Raw genomic sequence first — 24,234 nt, 5'->3', positions numbered from 1 at the left:
TAGATGATAGATAGATAGATGAGAGGTGACAGATACACAGATGTAGACAGGTAGAGAGATAGACAGGTAGACAGAGAGATTTTAAGGAATTGGCTCATGTGATTTTGTGGGCACATAAGTTCAAAATCTTCAGTACAGGCTGGAGACCCAAGGAAGAGTTCATGTTGCAGCCAAAGACCAACCACGGTCTGAAGACAGAATTCCATCTTCCTAAGGGGATCTCAGCTTATTTTATTGTAAGACTGATTGGAGGGCTCTCCACATAATGGAGAGAAGTCCATTACTCAAAGTCTACTGATTGAAGTGTTAATCTTATCTAAAAACTACCTTCACAGCAACAGCAGGACTGGTGTTTGACAAAATACCCAGATACTGTGGCCTAGTCAAGTTGATACATAGGGTTCACCATTACAGAGACTGGTTAGTTCCTACGAATAGTTGAAATTTTATTAACTTCATTAATTTTTACAACTTAAATTTTCTCATTTTCACCTTTTACCTTAAGTCTGAGAAAAAATATATATATTGTAAGCTAAACTGTGCCTTGCCTTTAAATTTGAATCGTTCCTACTTCACTCGTGGTGAAAATCCACGAGTTAATGAACTATAGTTCCATATTCATAATAATTAATATCATCATCATCATCATCATCATCATTTAACCTGGCAAGTGTTCTCATAGTAAGCAGCTGTGGCCTGGTTACTTTCTACACTGTTCCTGTCCACAAGCTACCATGCCACTATTTCCTTCTATGAACCTCTGTTCATGAATTGTTAAGAATTTAGAGGTAACTCAAGAACAGACTCTTAACTATACAGAACAAAGTGATGGTCACCAGAGAGGAGGTGGGTGGGGGGATAGGCTGAATGAGTGATGGAGATTAAAGAGAGGACTTGTGAGGAGCACCAGGTGTTGCATGGAAATGTTGAATCACCATATTGTACACCTGAAACTAATATTACACTGTATGTTAACTAACTGAAATGTAAATAAAAACTTTAAAAAAGAAAATAAAAGAACTGTATCCCTAATTTTTTCCCAGTGCAAAAGTACTGCCTGCTTAGGAGCTTGTTTCAATAAAGACTCTTTATGTCAGTGACTTTCAAACTTTTGTAGCAATGGTTCACTGTAAGGAAAACCTTTGATACACATAAACACATAAACACTCACACAACTGATTTACCATACCTTGTTCAATCCTCTCTGAAATTTTCTATTCCATTTCATGCCATTCTCACTCACTTTTAAATGCTTGTTAAGTTGATTTAATAACCAGTAAGTGGCATATAACCTGAAATTTTAAAGAAACACTGTTTGTTAGAGAAGCAGTTATAAATTATTTGCACAGGGCAGGAAGAGGCAGACAACAGCCTGAAGAAGAAACATTACACTCTCTACTAGGGTCTAGAAAACTTAGAATAAAAGGGTATATGGAGTGGAACAAGTGTACCTCAAATAGTCACTCCCTCACACATACATACACACATTTTTCTGCTTGGGGTCTCATTTTCCTCAAATCTGACTTAATAGTGACTTTACAATTTTCTGGAATCAGACTCTCAAGTTTGCTGAAAAGAACTCATTATTTCCCTATAAAACTTCATTGATACAAGTAACATTTTTCTCTTCACCAGCATATTATCTTTTGTGACTGAGTCTGTCACTTGGAAGGACATAGGGGCCCTGTCCATCTACTTGCAAGCAAAGACAGGAGTTATTTATTCTGGGATCCCTGAAAGAGAGAAGACCTTACTCCATTCTCACTCCAGCATCTTATATGACATTATGCATTGTTATCTCCCTGGAACAAAGCATTCTTTAGGGAAAACAAGCACCTACATCAGTGCCCTCTTGCATCCGACAGGCTGTGGTCTTTCCCAAGAACCTTCCACATGGCTCCCTTCACATCTTTGTTTCTCAGTGTGTAGACGAAAGGATTCAGAGTGGGGGTCACCAGACAGTAGAAGAGGGTTAGGAACTTGCCCTGGTCCTGGCTTGCCCCATTCCCAGGCTGCATGTACATGTAGATTATAGTGCTATAGAAGAGAGACACTACAATCATGTGGGAAGAGCAGGTGTTGAAGGCCTTGCGCTTCCCAGCTGCAGACTGGATCCACAGAACCGTGGCTACAATATACCATAGGAAACCAGTATCATGGCGAGGGGCACCAGGACAATGGGGATGGCCAAGAAGAAAGCCAGGCCTTCAACACTCCTAGTGTCCATGCAGGAAATGCGGATGATGGCTGGCATCTCACACACAAAGTGGTTGATGTGGTGGTGACCACACCGCTCCAAGGACATTGTCAGTGGGGACATGAGGAAGGAATTGGCAATCCCAGTGAGCCAGGCACAGGCTGCCAGTCGCAGGCATAGCTGTGGGTGCATGATGGTCATGTAGTGAAGAGGCTTGCAAACAGCCACAAAGCAGTCATAGGCCATGACAGAAAGAAGAATGCATTCAATGCCACCCACAGACAGGAACACAAAGAGTTGTATGACACAACCAATATAAATGATGGCCTTTTGTGGGCCCCAGAGGTTGACCAGCATCTGAGGAATGCTGCTAGAGGTGTAACAGAGATCCAGGAGGGACAGGTTGCAGAGGAAGAAGTACATAGGTGTGTGCAGTCGAGGGTCCACCAGGGACAGGAAGATGATGGACGAGTTGCCCGTGATAGCCAGAAAGTAAAACACCATGTTAGTGAAAAACAAGACCATCCCCAGCTTTGGCTGGTCAGAGAACCCAAGCAGAATGAAGTTTCCAGAGCTCTCATTATTTCTTTCCATCACACTTGGCTTGATAAACCTGTTTAGGGAGGTTAACATGTGTGGTGTTACTCATACAGAAAATGATGCACCTCATTTTTGTCCCAAGAAAATAGGTTTTTTCCACCTATTTAACTGGTCCACTTGCCTGACCATTGCCTGGAATTATAGGGCAAGGAGCTAAAAATATTTGTCTGTAAAGTGATGGAAGTTGTATAGTGATGGAAGCAATATTGCCTCAATATCTTCTAATCTGGTTAAGTGAAATAAGTGGATAGATCCTTTAAAAAAAACTTTTACTGATATAATGAGCAACAAAGTAATTTTGGGGAAAAACAAATAATTTTCTCAGAATCCATTGACTTTGAGTGTATTTCTGCTAACTGACAAATTACTCCCTAAAATTTGTGGAACAATAGCTTAACTTAATATAATCAGTTCTCATGTTTCCATGATTATAAACTCAACTGAAAAACAAAAAATGTATTGATGACTTACCATATGGTAGGCCCTGCAGGTATAAGTATAGACAGTACCTCTGTACAAAATATTTAAATTACTTCTGTAGTCAGGAAAGTAATAGCCTGGGGACCCTTGAAATAAGAAAGCCCTGAATTTACTTGATTCTGAATAGTTAATGATTTGGTCCTACCTCTTGACCCAGTGATTAAGGTAACATTAAGCAAAAGAACAAAAGTGGATGTGATTGCACAGAGTGGATGTGATTGCACAGGATTTTCTTCCCTTCCATGTGCATTCACAAAATGAGCAGAAAATGAGGGATGTCCTTTTGCACATTCCAGCTCAACATAACACTATGCCCAGAGGTCAACTAAAAGGAAATAAGAATCATTGTGCAGGTTTATTTTTGCAGCAGGTTTGGGAGTTTTGGGGAGGCCGGAGTTGGGTTTCCTGTCAACCTGCATTGCTTCAATAAGAATTTGACTATTTACATTATTGAACAGACACCAATCAAATACTTGACTTGCAAACTCCTCTAAAATTCAGAAATTAACAGAAAAAGATGTATGTCCTCCATGTCAATAATTAAATTCTAGCTGTATGGACTCAGTTTCCTGCCATCAACTTGTTTGGGGTTCACAAACTACTGGAGAAGTTAAAATATGGAGTAAATGGAGAGTCTATGAATGCAAGCCTATGGATCCCACAGCTCTGCTGTCTACCTGTGGGGATGTCCACCTGTGGTCCAATCATAATCGGTCATAGACTCTAAACTCAGGAAGAAGTTATGGTCTGAGGTGAAGCCATATAGAAAGACCAATTCCAGCCAGAGTTTTTAAAAAATCAGCTTGAAAACTGTAGAAAACTTAAGATATGGCTTGGGAACTAAGTTATGAGTACAGCATATCTGCAGATCTTGTACTGAAAATGCACACAAAGAGCTAAAGTACATCAGCATGAATTGCAAATTTGGAAATTATAACATGAATACAAGGGATTTTTTTTCTTTTTTTGGTAGAAAATTCTTTACATTGAATATTTTTAAAATAAAAAGTTAAATTTAAAAAACACTTTGTGGGGCGCCTGGGTGGCGCAGTCGGTTAAGCATCCGACTTCAGCCAGGTCACGATCTTGCGGTCCGTGAGTTCGAGCCCCGCGTCGGGCTCTGGGCTGATGGCTCAGAGCCTGGAGCCTGTTTCCAATTCTGTGTCTCCCTCTCTCTCTGCCCCTCCCCCGTTCATGCTCTGTCTCTCTCTGTCCCAAAAATAAATAAATGTTGAAAAAAAAATTTAATAAAAAACACTTTGTAATGAGATGTAATTTTTGATTTGTAATCACCACACCTAAAGGGATGACACTTTTATTTTTCTTTCTTATTTTTGGCTGAAGAGCGATGCCCTAAACACAAAGGCCTGTCATCTATTCAGTGAATTACTTTCAAACAATTCATCCCAAAAGCAATACATGTTTGTTACAGAAAAATAAGAAAGCAAAGACCATTAAAGAAAAAAAATAATTCCTTAATCCCATGTACCCATAGACAATAATTATTTACAAACTTACATATGTGTGTGTGTATGTGTGTGTGTGTGTGGATAAGAACACATAAGGCCTACTCTCTAAACATAAGGAATCATTCAATACTTCCCCATGTGTTAACTACTTGTTTTGCTCCAGGCCTGGAGTCTGATATCTTAGAGATACTAAGCCAAATACATGATCTCAACAGATCACAGTAATTAACTATATGGAATTTAGAAAAGAGAAAGTGGAGGCTTAATCATGCACATGAGGATATGCATTTTCAGAAATATGAAAGCCACTTCTTAGTGGTCCTGTGTCATTGGCATGGCAGATCTTATTGTAGATAACAAACACATCTGTCTTGGACATTCAATATTCCTTGGATCATCTAACAATCCTTACACAATCCACCCTGATCTGCCATCCTTGATTTCTGCCTAATGGCCTGAATGTCATACCCTAAATACCAATATTGTTCCCTCTACTGGTAAGTAACATTCAGTCTTGTCAACTATCTGTGGGTTTGGTTAGCAAGAGTACACTTGCTGGACTCAATCACTGTTGGGTCAACTGAACATTAGGCCTATGACCACAAAAAGTTGTTGGACCCAAAGTGACCATTCCTTTTCATAATGAAACAATATTTTAAAGGTGTATTTATAAACTTGCAACAGAGCAAGAGAGTCTCTACCATTAGCTCTACACAAGAGAATTTTCCATCTGTATAATCACTCTGGCAAAAGTTTAGAGAGGTTTTACCCATTTCACAAGCCCTCATCATTAACTCTTTCCATATAGCTGCCTTATCTGTGGGTAATGGTGTAGAGGATGGGGTGAGACAATTACATGGGGAGGAGAAAGACATTTATGAACTTAGAAGTAAGACATATGGAAGGGAGATAATCTGCACATTTTCCAGATGACAGGGTGTTTCATAAGGAGCCCCAGAATTGTCAGACCTTTGTTATAATGGATTGGGCATTGAAAATGGGGCTGAGTACACGTGCCTGAGGTGAGTCACCACACCCTAGAGATCACATAGTTAAGAAAGCTCCCTTGAGTGAATTGCAGATCTCTGTGTCTCCATTTCCTCTACCATAGAACAGAGTTAACAATGCCAGACATGTTTGTTAGGACTTTTAGAATACCATATTAGCTTGTACTGCTTGTTCTGAACGCTCTCAAGCTTCTTGAAATTGATGTTCAAACAGAGACTACTAAATACTGACAAAAGTGTGTAGAAATATAGGAGGTTTATTACACATCTGAAAAATATATTTGCCTAACCATACACATTCCTGATTATCTGTTACAGCAATGGTCTATTAGTCAGATCTATGAGACTTCAATAGGATTTAAACACCTTTGTCCCAGGATCTGAAATGTAGATCAAAACTCCTCATGGACCTGAGTATGATCATGAGAACTGGTTTTCTCTTATAAGGAAATATTAATGACTATATCACAGGGTTTTCAGAGAATTCCTTAAAATACTTGTATTTAAAGGCACTCAAGTGTTTTATTTCAATGAAAATCAGAATATTTGTTAGGAAAAAGTAACAAAATTATTCCTAAATATAAGACTCATGCTAAACATACAAAAACATCTGTATTCTAGAACATTGTTCTGGGAGCCCATGATCTCACATGAAATACATCTGCCAACAAATCTTTTTAGGTAACAACTTTCTCTCACCACAGCACTATTTTCCATGTTTACTAACCTGCATCAAGTTCTCAGAAGAAACGATGAATAGATCTGGGATGAGAGGTTGTCCCTGGATTGATGAAACACCTTCCCAGAGTCACCCTCTCCTGTTAAAGGGGCAAGTTGCAGAAAAAGGGCAGCAAGGACATTTCTCCAAGAGGAAAAAGAATTCTCAAGGATGGAGCATGCTCAGAGCCCATGGCCGACATCTTGCCCTTGTCCTCACCAAGATTTTGAAGAAGAGGTTCAGCTAAGTTCACAAGCTACAAAAAGCCATCAACTGATCTCTTGCTCATCCTGCTATCATGACAGACCAACAACCTACTCCTGACTCAGAGGTCTGCATGTGAACGATATCTCTATTCCAGTTTTAGAAGGGGAAATCTGGTGGTATAATGAGTGGAGAGTGGAGATGGTTGAAGACAAATGATGCTGGTCCAAAGATACAAAGAAAACAGGTGAAAAGAAACGTCCAAACCTTTACATTAAATTATTCTCTACTTGGAGATGGCCAACAGAAACAGAAGTCCTTTCTCTGATTAAGAAAATACTTTGATCTGTAGTTCTCTTGGGAAAATCAAACTGCAAAACCACTTAAGACAGGATTTTAAAATACTTTGTATGTTGTACAAATTATAGTTCTTTGAATATTGCTGTATAAATAAAATTAATGGATTCTCTTTTATTGCTAGTAGCATAAGCACATATACAGATCATTTCTAGCACCATCTAGTGTAACCTGAGAGGATGTACCCATTAGCTCTTCCCTAAATTAATATGAGTGTTTGGGAAAGCATGGGTGGGTAATTGGGGAGACAAAAAGTAAGAAGTTTTCCTGAAAAAAAAATTATTACATGTTAATTGGGAATCCCCTTTTTAGTTAAAATGGCAAATGTCTAGGGAACAAAGGTGAAGATGATGAAACTAGTTGCACAGTTGATTTATTTGACCAAATCAATGTTGGCATTGGATTTAATACAGCTTTTCACATACAACATGGAAATGAAGAAAACAAGGAACATTGACTCTCTCTGAAATGCTGACCCAAGGGAAGAAGTACGTATTCAGGCTAATTTACAGGCTCAGTTACAAGGGCGGCTGGGGACGGTAGTGGTTAGCACTCTGTAGTCACTGAAATGGGGTGATGAAATTCTGCCATCCCAGGAAAAAAAATCAGCCTTTCCCTTGCTGCCTTCAAAGAGGAGCCAACACTAACCCCCACTCCAACCCAATGTTCCTTTCACACATTGAGCTGGAGGGAATTTTAAAGCTCTTCAAGTTTTTAGAAAATTAGCTTTAAGTCCCCGTAGATTTCTTAGAATGAGCTCAGGTTGTTTATGCGACTGAAATGCCTGAGTTCTTAGGTCTTTTTTCATCCTCTAGAGAGATAAGACCCTAAAGGGAGATAACTCAAGTGATTTTTGTGGAGGATGTAGAGCAAGGCAAATCATATAAACAATTTTACTTCAGACCAATCACTAAGATGACTCAAGAGATGAGAGAGAAGAAAACTCATCCTAAACATTAATTGGTAAATTGCAAAAGACTGATAGAGTACTCATTTACCTGGAGTCACAAAATAATTTGACTAACATTTCTGCTGCATTTGAAAATGTTACATTGCATTTAAGGAAACAATATTAAAAGCATAAACTCTTTATATGAACAAGCTTTAATTCTGACCCACTGCTCAACACCTTGCTTAGTACCTGGGATGCAAAAATTCATGAGGCAGAGCTGCTGTCTTGTATATTCATGCACATAATTGCATTAGCATAAATTAGAAAGAAGATTGCCATAATTTACAAGTTAGATTTTACACACTTGTTTCATATTGCTGACAAAGGAAATGTAGCACAGTGAGAGAGGAGACAATTTTTTAGTTCGATCTTGAAGAGGGTTATTGAAATTGATAAAATGGTCACTAAATAGGAGAGACAGGGTTGTGCATCTAAAAAAATACTAATTAGCAAGCGGTATAAACAAACTTAATTTCCTGCCTTTTGTAAGAAAACAATTCAGTATCTGTTTTTGTTTCTGTTCTATGTCCTAGGCACTATTCTAAGCAATTTATTATTTAACCAAATGAGTTCATTGTTTCTTCCAATGGTAGAACAGAAGAAGGCCCGGCATTAGATCTCTGTAGATTTGGATTCATTTCCAGACTCTACCACTCACAAGCTGTTTGACTGTGGACAGTTTAGGCTTCCTATGATACTTAGCTCCCATCCTCAACCTCTGCTCCCATCGTCTTTGGGCTTAAAATTGCATTTTATCTCAGAATCAGATAGGGCCTCTCTTGCCCTCTCCTCATTCACAAATTCTTTTGCAGAATGTAAAATCATTTATTTAAACCAAAGCTCTTATTTTGTTCTTGCTTAATCAGAATGAATTAATAACATTTTTAAGTTACCAAATAAGGGAAAAATGTCCAAAAAACACAAAAGAAAATTTTCTATCACAGAGTCTAGACTATGGTAAAAATGATCTGGATGCTAAATATCAAAGAGCACTTGAAACAAAAAAAAGAGACAAATTCATATGGAGACATGCCATGTTCATGAATAAGAAGATTCAACATGGTGAAGATACCAATTCACTTCAATTTGATCTATTGATTTATGCAATTTTGATCAAAATTTCAGTGCCATTGCGGTGATACAGCAAGTTATTTCTGATTTATATAGAAAAGAAACAGAAGATTTAGATCACATTTTCAAAATAAGTTTAAAGAAAAAAATCACAGTACCTGCTCTTAAGGCTATCAAGCTAAAATAATCATGACAATATGGAATTAGTTAGAGGGTAAACACATAGATCAATCGAAGCCCAGAAATGGATCCACAGAAATGTAGTCTATTGATTTTTGACAAACAACCAGAAGCAATTCATCAAGCATTTTCAACAAATCATTGGAACTGGGCATCCATACACAAAAAAAAGATGATTGTGCAACTAAACTCTATACTTTCTACAAAATTAACTCAAATGTATTACAGATCCAAATGTAAAATGAAAAATTATAAAACTTTTAGCAGAAACAATAGAGAAAAATCTTTTTGTCCTGGAATTAGACAAAAAAAAACCTCTTAAACATGACACCAGAAGTCAAATATATCAGAAAAATTGATACATTGGATTTAATCCAAATGAAAACTTCTGCAATCAGACACTGTTAGGAAAATAAAATAATCCCCCAATTTAGAGGTTGGGATTGAATATTTGCAAATCACACATCCATCACGTGAATTTCTTCCATAATTGTTAAAGAACATTCAAAACTTTTCAGAAAGGAAAAAAAAAAAAACAATAAGCCAATTCTTAAAATGAGCAAAGCAAGAGATTGATTTAATGAAAAGGATATATTGGTCATTAGGCATTAGGAAAATTAAAGACATGATGAAATGTCATTGCACACCTATTAGTATAACAAAAGTTAGATAGTGACACTCCCAAGTACTGATAAAGTTGGCAACTGGAAACCTTATACATTGATCGTAAAAATGCAAAATGGTGTACTGTTTTGGAAAATGATTTTGCACATTTTTTTTTTCAACGTTTATTTATTTTTGGGACAGAGAGAGACAGAGCATGAACGGGGGAGGGGCAGAGAGAGAGGGAGACACAGAATCGGAAACAGGCTCCAGGCTCTGAGCCATCAGCCCAGAGCCCGACGCGGGGCTCGAACTCACTGACCGCGAGATCGTGACCTGGCTGAAGTGGGACGCTTAACCGACTGCGCCACCCAGGCGCCCCGATTTTGCACTTTTTAAAATAAACATATACTTACCCTATGACCCTGTAGTCCCACTCCTGAATATTTATTTATTTTTTAAAGTTTTTATTTAAATTCTAGTTAGTTAACATACACTGCAATATTGACTTCAGGATTAGACCTCAGTGATTCATCACTTATGTATAACACCCAGTGCTCATCCCAACAAGTGCCTTCCTTAATCCTTATCACCCATCCAGCCCATCTCCCTGCCCACTTCTTTCCATCAACCCTCAGTTTGTTCTCTATCCTTAAGAGTGCCCTGTGGTTTTGTTTCACTCTCTTTTCCTCTTCCCATATGTACATCACTTTTGTTTTTTAAAATGAAATTATAGGGGCACCTGGGTGGCTCAGTCAGTTAAGCCTCTGACTTCGGCTCAGGTCATGATCTCGTGGCTTGGGAGTTCAAGCCCCGCGTCGGGCTCTGTGCTGACAGCTCAGAACCTGGAGTGTCTTCAGATTCTGTGTCTTTCTCTCTCTCTCTCTGCTCCTCCCCTGCTCACACTCTGTCTCTCTCTGTCTCTCAAAAATAAATAAACATTTAAAAAATAAATAAAATAAAATAAAATGAAATTATATGGTGTTTGTCTTTGACATTTTTCACTCAGCATATTACACTCTAGCTCCATCTATGTCATTGCAAATGGCAAGGTTTCATTGTTTTTGATGGCCAAGTAAATATTCCATTTTATATACATACCACTTCTTCTTTACCCATTCATCAGTCAATGGTTATTTGTCTCTTTCCAAAATTTGACTATTGTTGATAGTGCTGCTATAAACATCAGGGTGTGTGTGCCCCTTCAAATCAGTATTTTTGTATCCTTTGGGTAGATACTTAGTAGTGCAATTGCTGGATCTTCTAGTACTGAGTTTTTAACCCAGGGAAATAAAATATTATGTTCCTTTGGAAACCTGTATTCAAAAGCTTATAGCACCTGTGTTTCTAATTACCCAACACTGGAAACAACCCAAATATCCTTCAGTCAGTGAATGGATAAGCAAATGGATGCCACCCCTACAATGAATTCTACTCAGCAAAAACATAGAATGTACTACTGATGCAACAATGTGCATAAATACCAAAGACATTCTGCTTATTAAAAGAAGCCAATATTAAAACCAACCAAGGTAACTGAATTTATTTGTAGAGTTCTAAGAACTCAAAAAGACAAACATATGGTGATGGAAACAGGTGAGCGGTTGCCAAAGTTTAGGTTTGCAGGAGACTGTGTCAATGAAGACATAAAAACAAGGGAGTTTTGGGGTGGTGATAAAACTATTTTGTATTCTGATCTTGATGGTGGTTACATAAATCTATATATGTGTACAGAACTCACAGAACCATTTGCCAAAAAAAAAATTACAATTTGACTTTATGACAAATTAAAAAATAAAATTTAAAACAATCTGAAGAATATATTTTTTTCATATATTAGGGACTCTTTTACTCTTATTTGAAAAACTATCAAGGGGCGCCTGGGTGGCTCATTCAGTTAAACATCCAATTTCAACTCAGGTCATGACCTCGCAGTCTATGAGTTCGAGCCCCTCATTGGGCTCTGTGCTGACAGCTCAGAGTCTAGAGCCTGCTTCGGATTCTGTGTCTCCCTCTCTCTCTTCCCCTTCCTTGCTCATCCTCTGTCTCTCTCTGTCTCAAAATAAAAACATTTTTTTAAAAATTTTAATAAAAAAAGAAAAAAAGAAAAACTATCAAGTAAAAATGATTATCACATTTTAGTTCACTCTTCTTCTAAGCATATAGTATTTCCAAGACCACTAGGGAATGAAAAACACAAATAATGGCTTAGAAAATTCAAGACAACATATTTCAGAGAAACATTTGTTAACCTAAATGATCTTAATCCTCCTATTTCTTTTGCCTGACTGGGCTGGAAAACAGTGCTTTGATGTTTACATGTAATTATATCTCCAGTGACAAAATAAAGAAGTGAAATGGTAATTCAAACAATGTGAGTAATTTAAAAAAAAAAATAGGTTTAAACAGGGCACTTTACTGACTTCAGTCTCCAGCTGTTGAACCTTTGTCACATTAGATGGTTTGGTCAATTTATGGGTTCCTTCTCAGAGACAAAATTAAGTCAGAAAGATAAGGCAGGACTCAAGGAATCAAGCTGTCTACACTTTGTACAGTGCAATAAGATTTCAAACAGGTTGGCTTGTGACACAGATCTCTCCCTGGGGATATCATCACATCCAACCAGGCCATAGCACTCATTCCAATGGAGATGAGAAGAAAATTCCTCCAGCAACTGTCATCTGGGGTGGGGGTGGGGGGTGGGGGCAACTCAGGCATAATCAAACCAGACTTCTTAATGGCTCCACTCCACAGCTGGAGGTCTGTTAGCAAAACTTAATGAGACCTTTTGTGCCAGGGACTCCTGTCTCAAAGGGCAGAATGAATATGAGGTATTTTTATGTGACTTTTTCCCCTGGTCTTAAAATAATGATTTCTGAGATCCTTCCTTCTGATTTGGGAGAAAACTATGCTAACCACCAATTGGTGTCATGAAAATTTGCTCTTCAGCTACCAGCTCCAGGATGTTGCTTCTACACCCAGAAAAGTCAACCAAACCCCAGGTTTCAGTCTAGGGTATTCTCTCTTCTCCTTTCTCATTTCCAGTCAGATCCCCAGTCCTGTGAATTCTATTCCTCTAACATCTCCAAAATCCAATTTCTCTGCTCTATCTTCACTGTCATTTTTTCCATTAAACTTTCATAACTACTCACTTGGATTACTGAAATGCTTTTCCTCTTGTATTTTCTATGTCATAGTTTAAATTGCAGCAAATCCCGGTGGCTCAGTCAGTTGAGCATCTGATTCTTAATTTTGGCTCAGGTCACGATCCCAGGATCCTGGGATCCAGTCCCGTGTCACGCTCTGCACTGAGCATGGAGTCTGCTTGAGATTCTCTCTCTCTGTCTCCCTCTGCCCCTCCCATATATAATATATATATTATATAATATATATTATATATATATATATTTTTAAAATTACATATATATGTAAATAAATAAAATAAATTGTAACAAATGATATGCCTAAAATGTACCCTTTTGATGTTACTCTCTTTCCTAAATATATTAATTTTCTTTCCATTGTAGAAAAAATAAAATCTAAGTTCCCCACTGAATATTAGGTGAGAGTATTTAAAGACCTGGTTCTTGCCCACACCTCCATATTTACCCACCACCATTCCCTTAGGGATCCTGTATCCAAATACTTCAAACTACTGAGCTCAGGACACTTTCCATCCTCCTCTTGTTTTAGTACATATTTTTTGTTCTTTACTTGTAGCACCTCCTTTTCATTGTTTTACTTTCCACCTTATTCATCTTTCAAATGCAAAACAGCCATCATCTCCTGCGGAAAACCAAACTTTAACATCACTTGATTAGTGATGTGCCCACCCAATTCATCCCGCAGTACATTACCAATATCAGATTGAACTGTCCTTTTCTTTGTGTTTCATATTTGTATCCTCACTATCCTAGGATCACGTGTGACATGTGCTAGATATTCAGTAAATACTTGCTGGTTGAATAAGAAAAACTTGAAAAGGCCAAATGACTAAATAAATGAATAACTATTAGTCATTATTAATATCCCCAATTACTTTCTCAAAGCCAGAGTTTTGGCACATCAGATATAGGATCACATAAATATTTACAATGAATAAAAGTTTCAAATTATAAAATGGCAGTTTATAATAAACCTTGTTTGTGCTTTATTTACCATTCTTTCTTCTTATCCAAAAATCAACATAGTCTACAAAAGATTTATTATGCATTTATCACTGTGGCAAGTATCCTTTTGGGAGAAATAGTAGAAAAATACATTTCTCCTACCTGCAAAGACACTATAATTCATTTAAATTCCTAATTATTTTAAATGACTGTCAAGTTGATCTCTGCATATCTACATGTGACTAAAAGGCTGCCCCATATGCAAATTCTACTGAAATCTGATGCTTTTCTTCTTCTAAAGGTAATCAATAATCACAGGGTATTTGGAATTCTATTTTCTTCACGCCCCCTGCCAAAACAAATTCACATCAAGAGGGCAGGGGGCCATGCTTAGAGATGTAAAAGATTCATGTTTTCTTGTGAGAGGATACCACAAGCAGGAAGAATAGTGGCTTCAGTGAAAATATGGCTCAAGCTGGTAGGCATTGATTAAATATCTTTGATTTGAGAAGAAAGAACGAGATGTTGTCAGTGTTGAAAAGCTAACTGTAAGCCTTCCAGGAATTTTCAAATTTGTCAAAGTATAAGCTGCAGTGAAGGTTTAGTATTGGTAATAGAATCCCAAATTTGATTGTGTGCCTGCATTAGAAACACCAACAACGCTTTGTTATTAAAAATTAAATATTAGAGATGAGTTTCGAGAGATTCTTATTTATGAGTCTGAAGGACAAGATTAATATGGGTTTTGCATCAACTGGAGGAGTTGTGAAGGCAACAAACCTCTATCAGGCCCAGTAAAACAGACTGCCAAATACGAAGGCAAAGGCAAAAGAAAAAGGACAGCACCATTGCCCCACTGCCCCTAATCCACAAACACCCTCTCGTTCTCTCTCACACTCTGTCCCTGACCTGTATGCCCAGGAGAGCACAATACAGCCTTAACCAGCCTCAAGAACATCACTGGGGCAACATCTGGTTTCCTCAGGCTTTGATGCAAATGAGTTGGTGATAAATTTCCTTAATGGAGTGACTTCAGAACAGAAAAATAAGATAGAACTGTTTGGTTATTTTAATCTGAGATGTTAAGAAATGGAGGGTTGTATCAATGGACAAGCTTTGCCTCCCTAACCTACTTCTATCCTTCTCACATCTCATGTTCTTGGTCTTCAGTCACTGAAGTCTGACTCAGAATCACTTGGCAATGTCAATACCAATCCAGGAAACAGGAATTCAACCCCAAATCAAGCCTCTTACAATAAAACCTCTTAGACTCAGCTTTCTTATCAAAAGAATATTAATAGTGTTTACTTCACAGTGTTATTGTAAATATTAGCTCTGATAAAATAGGAAAACTGCTTACCATAGTGTCATAGACAATATTCAATAAATTCTACTTGTTATTATCTTCTAAACATTAAACTACTAAAGAATATAAATAAGAATAAGGGGTAAAAAGTCATCATAGAAGGACAGCTTCCAAAGAAATATTTTCCTAACTTGAGTGACAGGATTTGAAAATCCAAAGAGAAGATTACTGTGTCAAAAGAGATAAAGGAGAATCATAGTGGCAAGAGTTGATTTTACTATTCAAGCTCTAAGTTGAGACGTTTGTTTGAATCTTTTTGTTTTTATTAAAAGCAGGTCAGACAGAGAAAGACAAATATACAATTTCACCTCTATGTGGAATCTAAAAAACAAAACAAATGAACACACAAACAAAACAGAAACAGACTCATAAACACAGAGAACAAAATGGTGGTTGCTAGAGGGGGAGAGGGCTGGGAGGATGGGCAAAATATGTGAAGGGGGTTAAGAGGTACAGACTTCCAGTTATAAAATAAATAAGTCATGAGGATAAAAAGTACACTATAGGGAACATAGTCAATAATATTGTAATAACATTGTATGGTGACAGATGGTAGCTACACTTATGGTGAACACTGCATAATGTATACAATTGTCAAATTACTATGTTGTATGCATGAAACTAATATAACATTGTATGGCGAGTGTACTGCCATACAAAAGAGAAAAATAAACAAAGGAAAGACTTAGTCAAGCTAATTCATATAAAAGCAAGTGATTGTTACTATAAAAATATGAGTGATCTCACAGGAATTTAAGGCAGGGATCAAAGAACAACCAGACTTTTTCATGAGAAAAGGAGCTTGAAAAAAGACACAAAATCTTTCTGTCTTCTCCCTTCCCCTGCCCCACTGGTCAACCTCCTTTCCTTACTCCACTGGCTTAATTACCCATGTACTTTACTGTCTTATGCATATCCCATCCAGCCAACCACACTCTGATCTCTAACCAGCCTTTTTCTACGTGACAATGTGCCTGCTTCTGGTCTTACCTGCTGTCTTAATTCCTCACATAATCAGGTCTAAATTTATGAGAAAATAAAATTAATTAATTAATTAATTAATAGGAAAATAATCAGATTGGTTTAAGATCAGCTCATTTTTCAACCCACATCACACCTGTAAGAGGCTGCTAACTAGGAGGTCATCATATGAAACTTGAGCCATATTCTTTTTTGGAGTTTCTAGTAAAGCATGGATGTATCCCAAGGACAAGAGTATGGACTCCAGAGCCAAATGCTCTGGGATCAGATCCTGGGTCCAGCATTTGTGAGTTGTGTGACCTATGTTGAGTCACAGAACCTCTCTGTTCCTTCATCTGTTCACAGGGTAGTTTTAAGGATCCAAATGAGTAATACGGAGCAAATGTTTATGAGTGCCTGACACACATAGGCAGGTGTTAGACATTGTCTTTTTTAGCAGATATTGATATCATGAAGCATTCATTTTAAATTGAATTCCCATTATTTGCTTTACATGTTGCCCCAGCCACTTTCTGATGACTTTGCTTTCCCATGTACCCACACAGCAGGGATAAAATCTACTGTTCAGAGGCTAGAAGGAATGGTATAATTAAAAGAAAGTTTTCTGTTATCATTATGTAGCACAGTGCCCTCCTGGTGTAATATACAAGACTCTAATGAAGTTGGTTCAAGTGAGTCTGCATCTCTGAGCCTGCTCAGCTAGGGGACACTGTGTCTGAAGAGTAATTATGCAAGGTAGGATCTCAGCTTTTAAATTGCAGCACATCCCCATGCAAATCCAAATGTGGTGTATACGCTGGCCCCAGGTGAATATTCCTCCAGTGAAATTTTATCTTACTTGTATTGTTTTTTTACATAAAACCTTTGTTTTCATGACTTAAGGTCAATTACTCCACCTATAACACCATAAACAAACTCTCTGAGATTGAAATATGACGCTACTTTTTTTTGTTTTGTTTTTCCAAATATTTTACAGATCACTGGAATTCCACAACTTCTAGCTGCTCTAACTCAGCTCTATGGCCAAATCTTTATCACTATTCCACCTCCTCTCTTCTTTACTTTATTCTTTCTTATATCATATTTTATTACATTAACTACACATGTATAGTACTTTAGTCCAATTTATTTCCATTTGATGAAATTTGGAAGAGCATCTCTGAGTCAGATTCCTAAGTCCCTAAATCACTGGCCATTTCATGGATGGGTTGATTCCCCACTCCATCTCCTGAAACTCCTTTTCACCATTAACTGTATATAAGGGTAAGGTTTGGTTGAAGCAAAATTTGCCCACTGCTGCAGTGTCAATGCTAGGACAATTGTCATGGATCTTAGTGGCAGTGTATCTGAGGAGGTATGACTGGATGAGCATCCTATAACCAGATTAATTCCTTTGATTTCCTTACAGTTTCCAAAATATATGGGTGTTTAGTAAATGCTTGTTTACTTGACCCATTGAAAATTTATCACAGAAATAGCATAGCTACAGAAAGTTTTAGGTGAAGGAATAAAACCACTTGGGAAATGATGACCCAGAGTGTGGCCAGTGCCCTGCTCCAGATCAGCAGGAAATAAACTCATTACATGTTTGTGGATGCTTTGCTAGTGGTTTTCATGTCACAGAGTCTCGCCAAAGAGAATAAGGATAAAGAAAATGACTGGCATTTGGGCCAATAAATAAAATTTCTTCAATCTTTTATTTCCAGGATAATGCCAGCTGGTTGATTTCTTGAGCTTAAAATGGAAACTTTTAAAATGTTTATTTTTGGGAAGCCTGGGTGACTCAGTTGTTTAAGTGTCCAACTTCAGCTCAGGTCATGATCTTGTGGTCTGTGAGTGGGAACCCCATGTCAGGCTCTGTGTTGATAGCTCAGAGCCTGGAACATGCTTCAGATTCTGTGTCTCCCTCTCTCTGCCTCTCCCGAACTCATGTTCTGTCTCTCTCTGTCCCTCAAAAATGAATAAAATGTTTAAAAAATTTTATTGTTTATTTTAATCAAAAGAAAGGCCACATTTGGCTACCAAACAGTCCAAAATTTAACTGCATAGAGCCTATAATCACAAAAGGCAACTGATGAAATGGATAACTCAATGGGAAATGAGAAATATTTGACAGAAACTGAGCTGTATCTTGCATACTCACTTGTCTTGTAACTTTAAGCAACTCTCCTAACCTTCCTGTGTTTTTTCACATCATTTGCAAACGGAGTTAAAAAAAATTCTGCTTCTATATGTCTTGGGTTCATTTTTATAATACAGAAGGATGATAGAAACAAATGAATTGAATGTTATTCTTAATATATCCAAAATATCTCACTAAATGACTTTGAAACAATTTTTCCATTTCCATCCCGACATATTATCATAGTCTGTGGACCCACTCTTCTTCCAGCCTGAATTTGTATTATCTACTAACAATGAACCAGCATACTTACCCTGAGTCTCCACCTACACACACACACACACACACACACACACACACACACACACACCACATTTATACTAGGATGCTAAAGTGTTCATGAAAGCCCTCTGAGAGTTTTTAAGGGAACTTTTTTACTTAATATAAAAGAAGTATTGGGGCGCCTGGGTGGCTCGGTCGGTTAAGCGTCCGACTTCCGCTCAGGTCATGATCTCGCGGTCTGTGAGTTCGAGCCCCGCGTCAGGCTCTGTGCTGACAGCTCAGAGCCTGGAGCCTGTTTCAGATTCTGTGTCTCCCTCTCTCTGACCCTCCCCCGTTCATGCTCTGTCTCTCTCTGTCTCAAAAATAAATAAACGTTAAAAAATTTAAAAAAAGAAGTAATTGAAGGGCATTTCTTATGCCTAGGAGAAAGCATTTTTCACCTTGCAGGTATTCAGTGGGAAAATACTAAATTCAATTATTATTAAAACCTAGATCTAAATAACGAAATTAAATCTATTTCAAAAGGAATAGACTGGTAATTTCTGTGGTGCATGGAAAGAAAAGAAACATTATTGAGGAAACACCTCATACTTGACATTTCTTACCTCATTTAATCTCTACTACAACCTTGTAAAATGAGGGTATTTACACCCATAGTACAGATAAAAATGGCTAGACCCCAAGAGATAACTGGTAAGAGGATAAATCAATTCCAAACCCAGATATGGGTGATATCTCCCAGGCTTTGTTTGCAGCATCATTCACATCCAGCAAAGGTGGGGATGTATTCAGCACACTCTAGGATGATTTGTAGTTGATGTAAGGAGTTGGATTGAAATTATTTCTAAAACCATGATTTCCAAATCTGACTGTCATTGGTGATACATAGAGAATGTCTTAAAAACAGAGATGCCTCCAGCCCATGCCTGATGTTTGTGATGCAATAAATCTAGGAGATTACTTAGAAATTTGTATCTTCAGAGTTCTGATGCAAAACCAAGTTTTCAAACTATTGTTCTTAGCAAATTCCAATACAATAACTTCGGCCATCAAACATTGTTTTGTGGGGGGCAGTGGTAACTAATCTGAAATAAGTTCTGTTTAATAAGAAATATGTGTAGCTGATTATAGCAATCTGCCAATGAAACAAAAGTCATTCATCTTATTCCAATGTGTTTCATTTGCTATGTTCTTTCCAAAGACTCAGACTCCCAACTTGAGACAACTATCTTGTAAATGCTGTGGCTTTAAGAGAAGATCTAAGAAAGGGTACAAATAACCCATTATAGAGATTATAATGCTAAGTGCAATAAATTAGAGAAAGACAAATACCATATGATTTCACTTATATGTGAAATCTAAGCAACATAACAAAAAGCAGAAGGGATGAGACAGAGAGGCAAACCAAGAAACAGATGCTTAATTATAGAGAACAAAGTGATGGTTCCCAGAGGGGAATGTTGGGGGCGGGGAATGGGCTAAATAGGTAATGGGGATCAAGGAAGGCACTTGTTGTGATGAGCACCTGGTGTTGTATGTAAGTATTAAATCACTATATTATACACCTGAAACTAATATTATACTATATATTAACTAATGAACTAAAATAAAATCTTAAAAAGTCAAAAAAATGAAAACAGGAAACTCCTCACTTAAGAAGAAACAACCAACATCTCGGGCAGAGTACTCTGATTTAACTGATGTTGTCTTGCTCATCTCTGAGAAACTACCACAGTCATAAATAAAGGAGCTTCAAGAGGAGACCACTGGTGTTGCCCCATTTTTATTTGACATCTCATGACATAATCTGCACACTCTGTGCTTTGAATTAGTGCTACAGGTCCCCTTCAGTTGTGGAAGAAGTCCAAAGATGGATAGAAGGCAAGTATATTGGAGATTTCCTGAAGTAGACACCTTTAAACAGAAGGAAACCATTTCATATCCAGAGAGCTGGGGATGGGGTCACACTCAAATCATCATGCCCAGCTGCATTCACTTAACTCTTTGAATATTAGTTCACCACATTGTCTCATACATATCTAAGAGAGCAGCTCCAGAACATCATCTATATTACCCCTGCATTCCCCTTTCTTAGGCTTCCCTGTCCTCCTTCTCCCCCTTCAGGAGCTTTCTCATTGCTCCCTTTACATCTTTGTTTCTCAGAGTATAGATAAGGGGGTTGACACTGGGAGTGACAATGGTGTAGAAGAGGGTGAGGAACTTGCCTTGGTCTTGGGAGTAGCTATTGGCTGGCTGCAGGTACATGTAGATGATGGTTCCATAGAAAAGAGAGACCACCGTTAGGTGAGAAGAGCAGGTGTTGAAAGCTTTCTTGCACCCTGCTGCTGATTTGATCCTAAGCACAGTGGCAGAAATCATGCCATAGGAGATGAGGATCAGGGAGAGGGGCACCAGGAGAAGGGCAACACCCAGGACAAAGGCAAATGCTTCCACCAACATGGTGTCTTCACAGGACATGGCAATAAGAGCAGGCATCTCGCACAGAAAGTGGTCCACTTTGTGGCGCCCACATCGGGAGAGTTGCATTGTCTGGGGACACATGACAAAGGAATTTAGAAAGCCACAGAACCAGGACACAATCACCAATTGCAGGCAGAGATGTGGGTGCATGACCACAGTGTAGTGCAGGGGCCGGCAGACGGCCACGTAGCGGTCATAAGACATGACAGCCAGGAGAACACACTCGGTTGAGCCCAACACCATGTAGATATAGAGCTGGGCCACACAGCCTTGGTAGGTGATGGTCTTCTCTGGACCCCAAAGGTTCCACAGCAGCTGGGGAGCAATGCTGGTTGTAAAGCAGAGGTCCAAGAAAGAAAGGTTCCCAAGAAAGAAGTACATGGGAGTGTGGAGCCTGGTGTCCATGATTGATAAGAAAATGATGGCACTATTGCCCACAAGGGCCAGGATGTAGAAGACCAAGACAAAAGCAAAGAGAATTACCTCCAGTTGAGGTCGATCAGAAAAGCCCACCAAGATGAATGCTTGTTGGTAACTGTCATTGTCTCTTCCCATAATCTTCACCAGCTCTATGGAAACATACAAGAAAGTATTGGATAAGATAGCAAATGGGGACTGTGCCCAGCACTCTCCAACTTCCATGTGTAGATCCATGAAGTTAGGAGACTCATTTGCCCTTTAACATTTTTTTATCATATACTTATTGATAGCTATTGTATGCAAAGCAGTATGTCTGATTATCCTGGAGAGTAGATGGATTAACTCAGAAGTTGCCCTCCTTGGTGAATAATGTTTGTAAATAATGAGAAGGGAGAAGGTAAAAGTTCTCTAAAAGATTTGTTAAAAAGCTCAGTGTTTTGCAAATTATTCCCAATTAATCAGGGAAGCCCCTATAGCAGAGTTTATATTATAGGACACAGTTGTACCTGAGAGGTTTTGTTTTGTTTTGGTTTGGTTTGGTTGTTTTTCAAATAACAAATAATAATTTTACATGATGTATATTAAGCAAAATATGTTTCGAGTAGAGAAAGTAGTACATGCACAGACACATAGAACCAAACTCACAGATGATGTTCAGGAAATTCACAAATATACATGTCGGGCAATTCCTTAACAACATGTAATTTTATTGAGATTAAACACAGTAACTTTTGACATTCACTATAAGAAAGAGCTGAGATGATAGAATGGATTCTGCCTCTGTTCAAGGCACATCTACTAATGTGTGTCCTAATTTCCAGTTTCTCTCTCCATACCTTGGCTTTTCCTTGTATAAGCTAGAAAGGAGGTTACAATCCTCTCAAATCCCAACCCAGACCTCACATATGTATGGGACTGGTGGCATCAGCAATGTGCCCTGAACATTTTTAGTTTTTCATGGTTTCCACAGTTCATGCCAAGGGCTTTGACGGGGCTCAGCCTTATAGCACTAGAGTATACCTAGGCTTGTGTTAGCCGTGGTAAAGCAAATGGTAATAACCAGTAAGAAATGGCCTTATGCAACATGAAAGGAAGCAGTGGAACACTTTGAACTATGTGTATCTCTGTGTGGCTGCAGTTAGCATCTGTCTAGCTTAACAGTGAAGAAGTTATGAACTCTCTCTAGCTGGGCCTGCAAGCAGGATTTCTGTGAGTTCCAGGCATAGGACCCTCTTGTAAAAACCCATGAAGAGACAAAAAAGGGCAGAGAATTATTAGAAGCAGCCAACTGAAAACCCAAGACTGTGTGATCTCAGTAGGTCAACTAAGTACTCAAAGAGAGACATTCCCACACACACTTTGCTGATGCTGGTTGAGAAGAACAACTTGCACTTTTGTATCCATAAACCTGTCATAAGCTTTCATCCAAGTTCAAGAGATTGCATAAAGGGATCCCAGAGAGGTAAGGAGAAACTTAACCACAAATTGCTTAACAACATACATCACTTAGGACCTGACTTCTCAACAAAAAATGGGAAGTTACCACACTGATTTCTTTATGATATAACTATTCTAAGTGACATTTCTCAATGTGCTATTCCTTCATTCGAAGGTAATCTGATGTTCATTGTTATGTGAAACATCCACAAGCTCACCAAACAAATATTTCAGGTATAAATTGCCATAGTTGGTTTTTTCATGTGTTTTAGCTCATATCCTTAGTCTGAACCATAAAATTGCAAGGAATGGGGCTGAAGGAAATAGAAATTGAAAAGGAATACAGTTACTCAAATACCTGTAGTAGTTTAGTTAGCACATAATGTTACAAACATGTACTAATTTTAAAAACTTTGGCCTAAGGATCTGAAATTGGATTGATGCATTGGGCTCGATTCTCTGACTGGATCTGCACCAATCCACAAAGGAGAACCTGGAAAATGATATTTTGTGCCTACTGAATGGGACTAAAGAATGCCAAGCCGTAGAACTATTTTTTGTCTGTTTTAGAAAGACAGTACATCCTAAAAGCCACCACTCTTTCCACATTTATATTAGGTTAGATGTTTCACAGAGCTTTTCCACCTACAGTTGTAGGCCATTCTCACAGCAGCCCTGCTAGATGAACAGACCCAACAATAGGATTTCGGTTTAGAGATGAACAACCTCAATGACAGAAGGGTCCAAAAGTAGACAATGTTTGCATGACAGCTCTATATTAGAGCAAGGTCCACAGTGCCAGCCCCACCCTTTAGCTCAAACTTCCATTCATTCTTCATTTGTCCTGCTCCTATGTATTTAAACTTGTTTAAAGTTGGCTATTTCCTACTGCTTCTCTCAATAATCTGCACATAAAGGTTTAACAATGAAATCTATCATTATGGAGAAAAGCTGTGATCATTCTCAACATTGCCAGGGAAGCCTTGCAACACTTGATTTGTCTCTGTCCCAAATGAAACTAAACATAGAGATTTTCTGTTCAAAGTGGCTCTCATTTCATTGAAGAACTCAGAAGGATGATTTGATGTGTTTGCATTAAGGTCAGGAAATGCCTTTGGGTCAGCCCAGCTAGGAATGCAGAAGAAGTAGAACATAGTCTCTTCTAATCTGTCTGTCATATATTTACTCTTTTTAGAAT

General features: G+C 38.1%; 1 protein-coding gene and 1 pseudogene across 1 annotated transcript; both read right to left on the bottom strand.

Moving 5' to 3' along the window:
* Window positions 1-1,841: 1,841 nt before the first annotated feature.
* LOC112856877 (putative olfactory receptor 2W6 pseudogene) lies at window positions 1,842-2,791 on the bottom strand (annotated as a pseudogene).
* Window positions 2,792-20,789: 17,998 nt separating this feature from the next.
* LOC112856878 (putative olfactory receptor 2W6) lies at window positions 20,790-21,737 on the bottom strand. Its single transcript, XM_025920177.2, has one exon. It carries the CDS (start codon window positions 21,732-21,734, stop codon window positions 20,790-20,792), a length of 945 nt encoding a protein of 314 aa, XP_025775962.1. The 5' UTR covers window positions 21,735-21,737.
* Between the last annotated feature and the right edge of the window lie 2,497 nt (window positions 21,738-24,234).

This window comes from Puma concolor, chromosome A1 (assembly GCF_028749965.1).
Source record: "Puma concolor isolate L17-30 chromosome A1, mPumCon1.1.hap2, whole genome shotgun sequence".
NCBI classification, from domain to species: domain Eukaryota; kingdom Metazoa; phylum Chordata; class Mammalia; order Carnivora; family Felidae; genus Puma; species Puma concolor.
The sequence above is the reverse complement of the archived record's forward strand: the minus strand, read 5'-3'. Positions and strand labels throughout refer to the sequence as shown.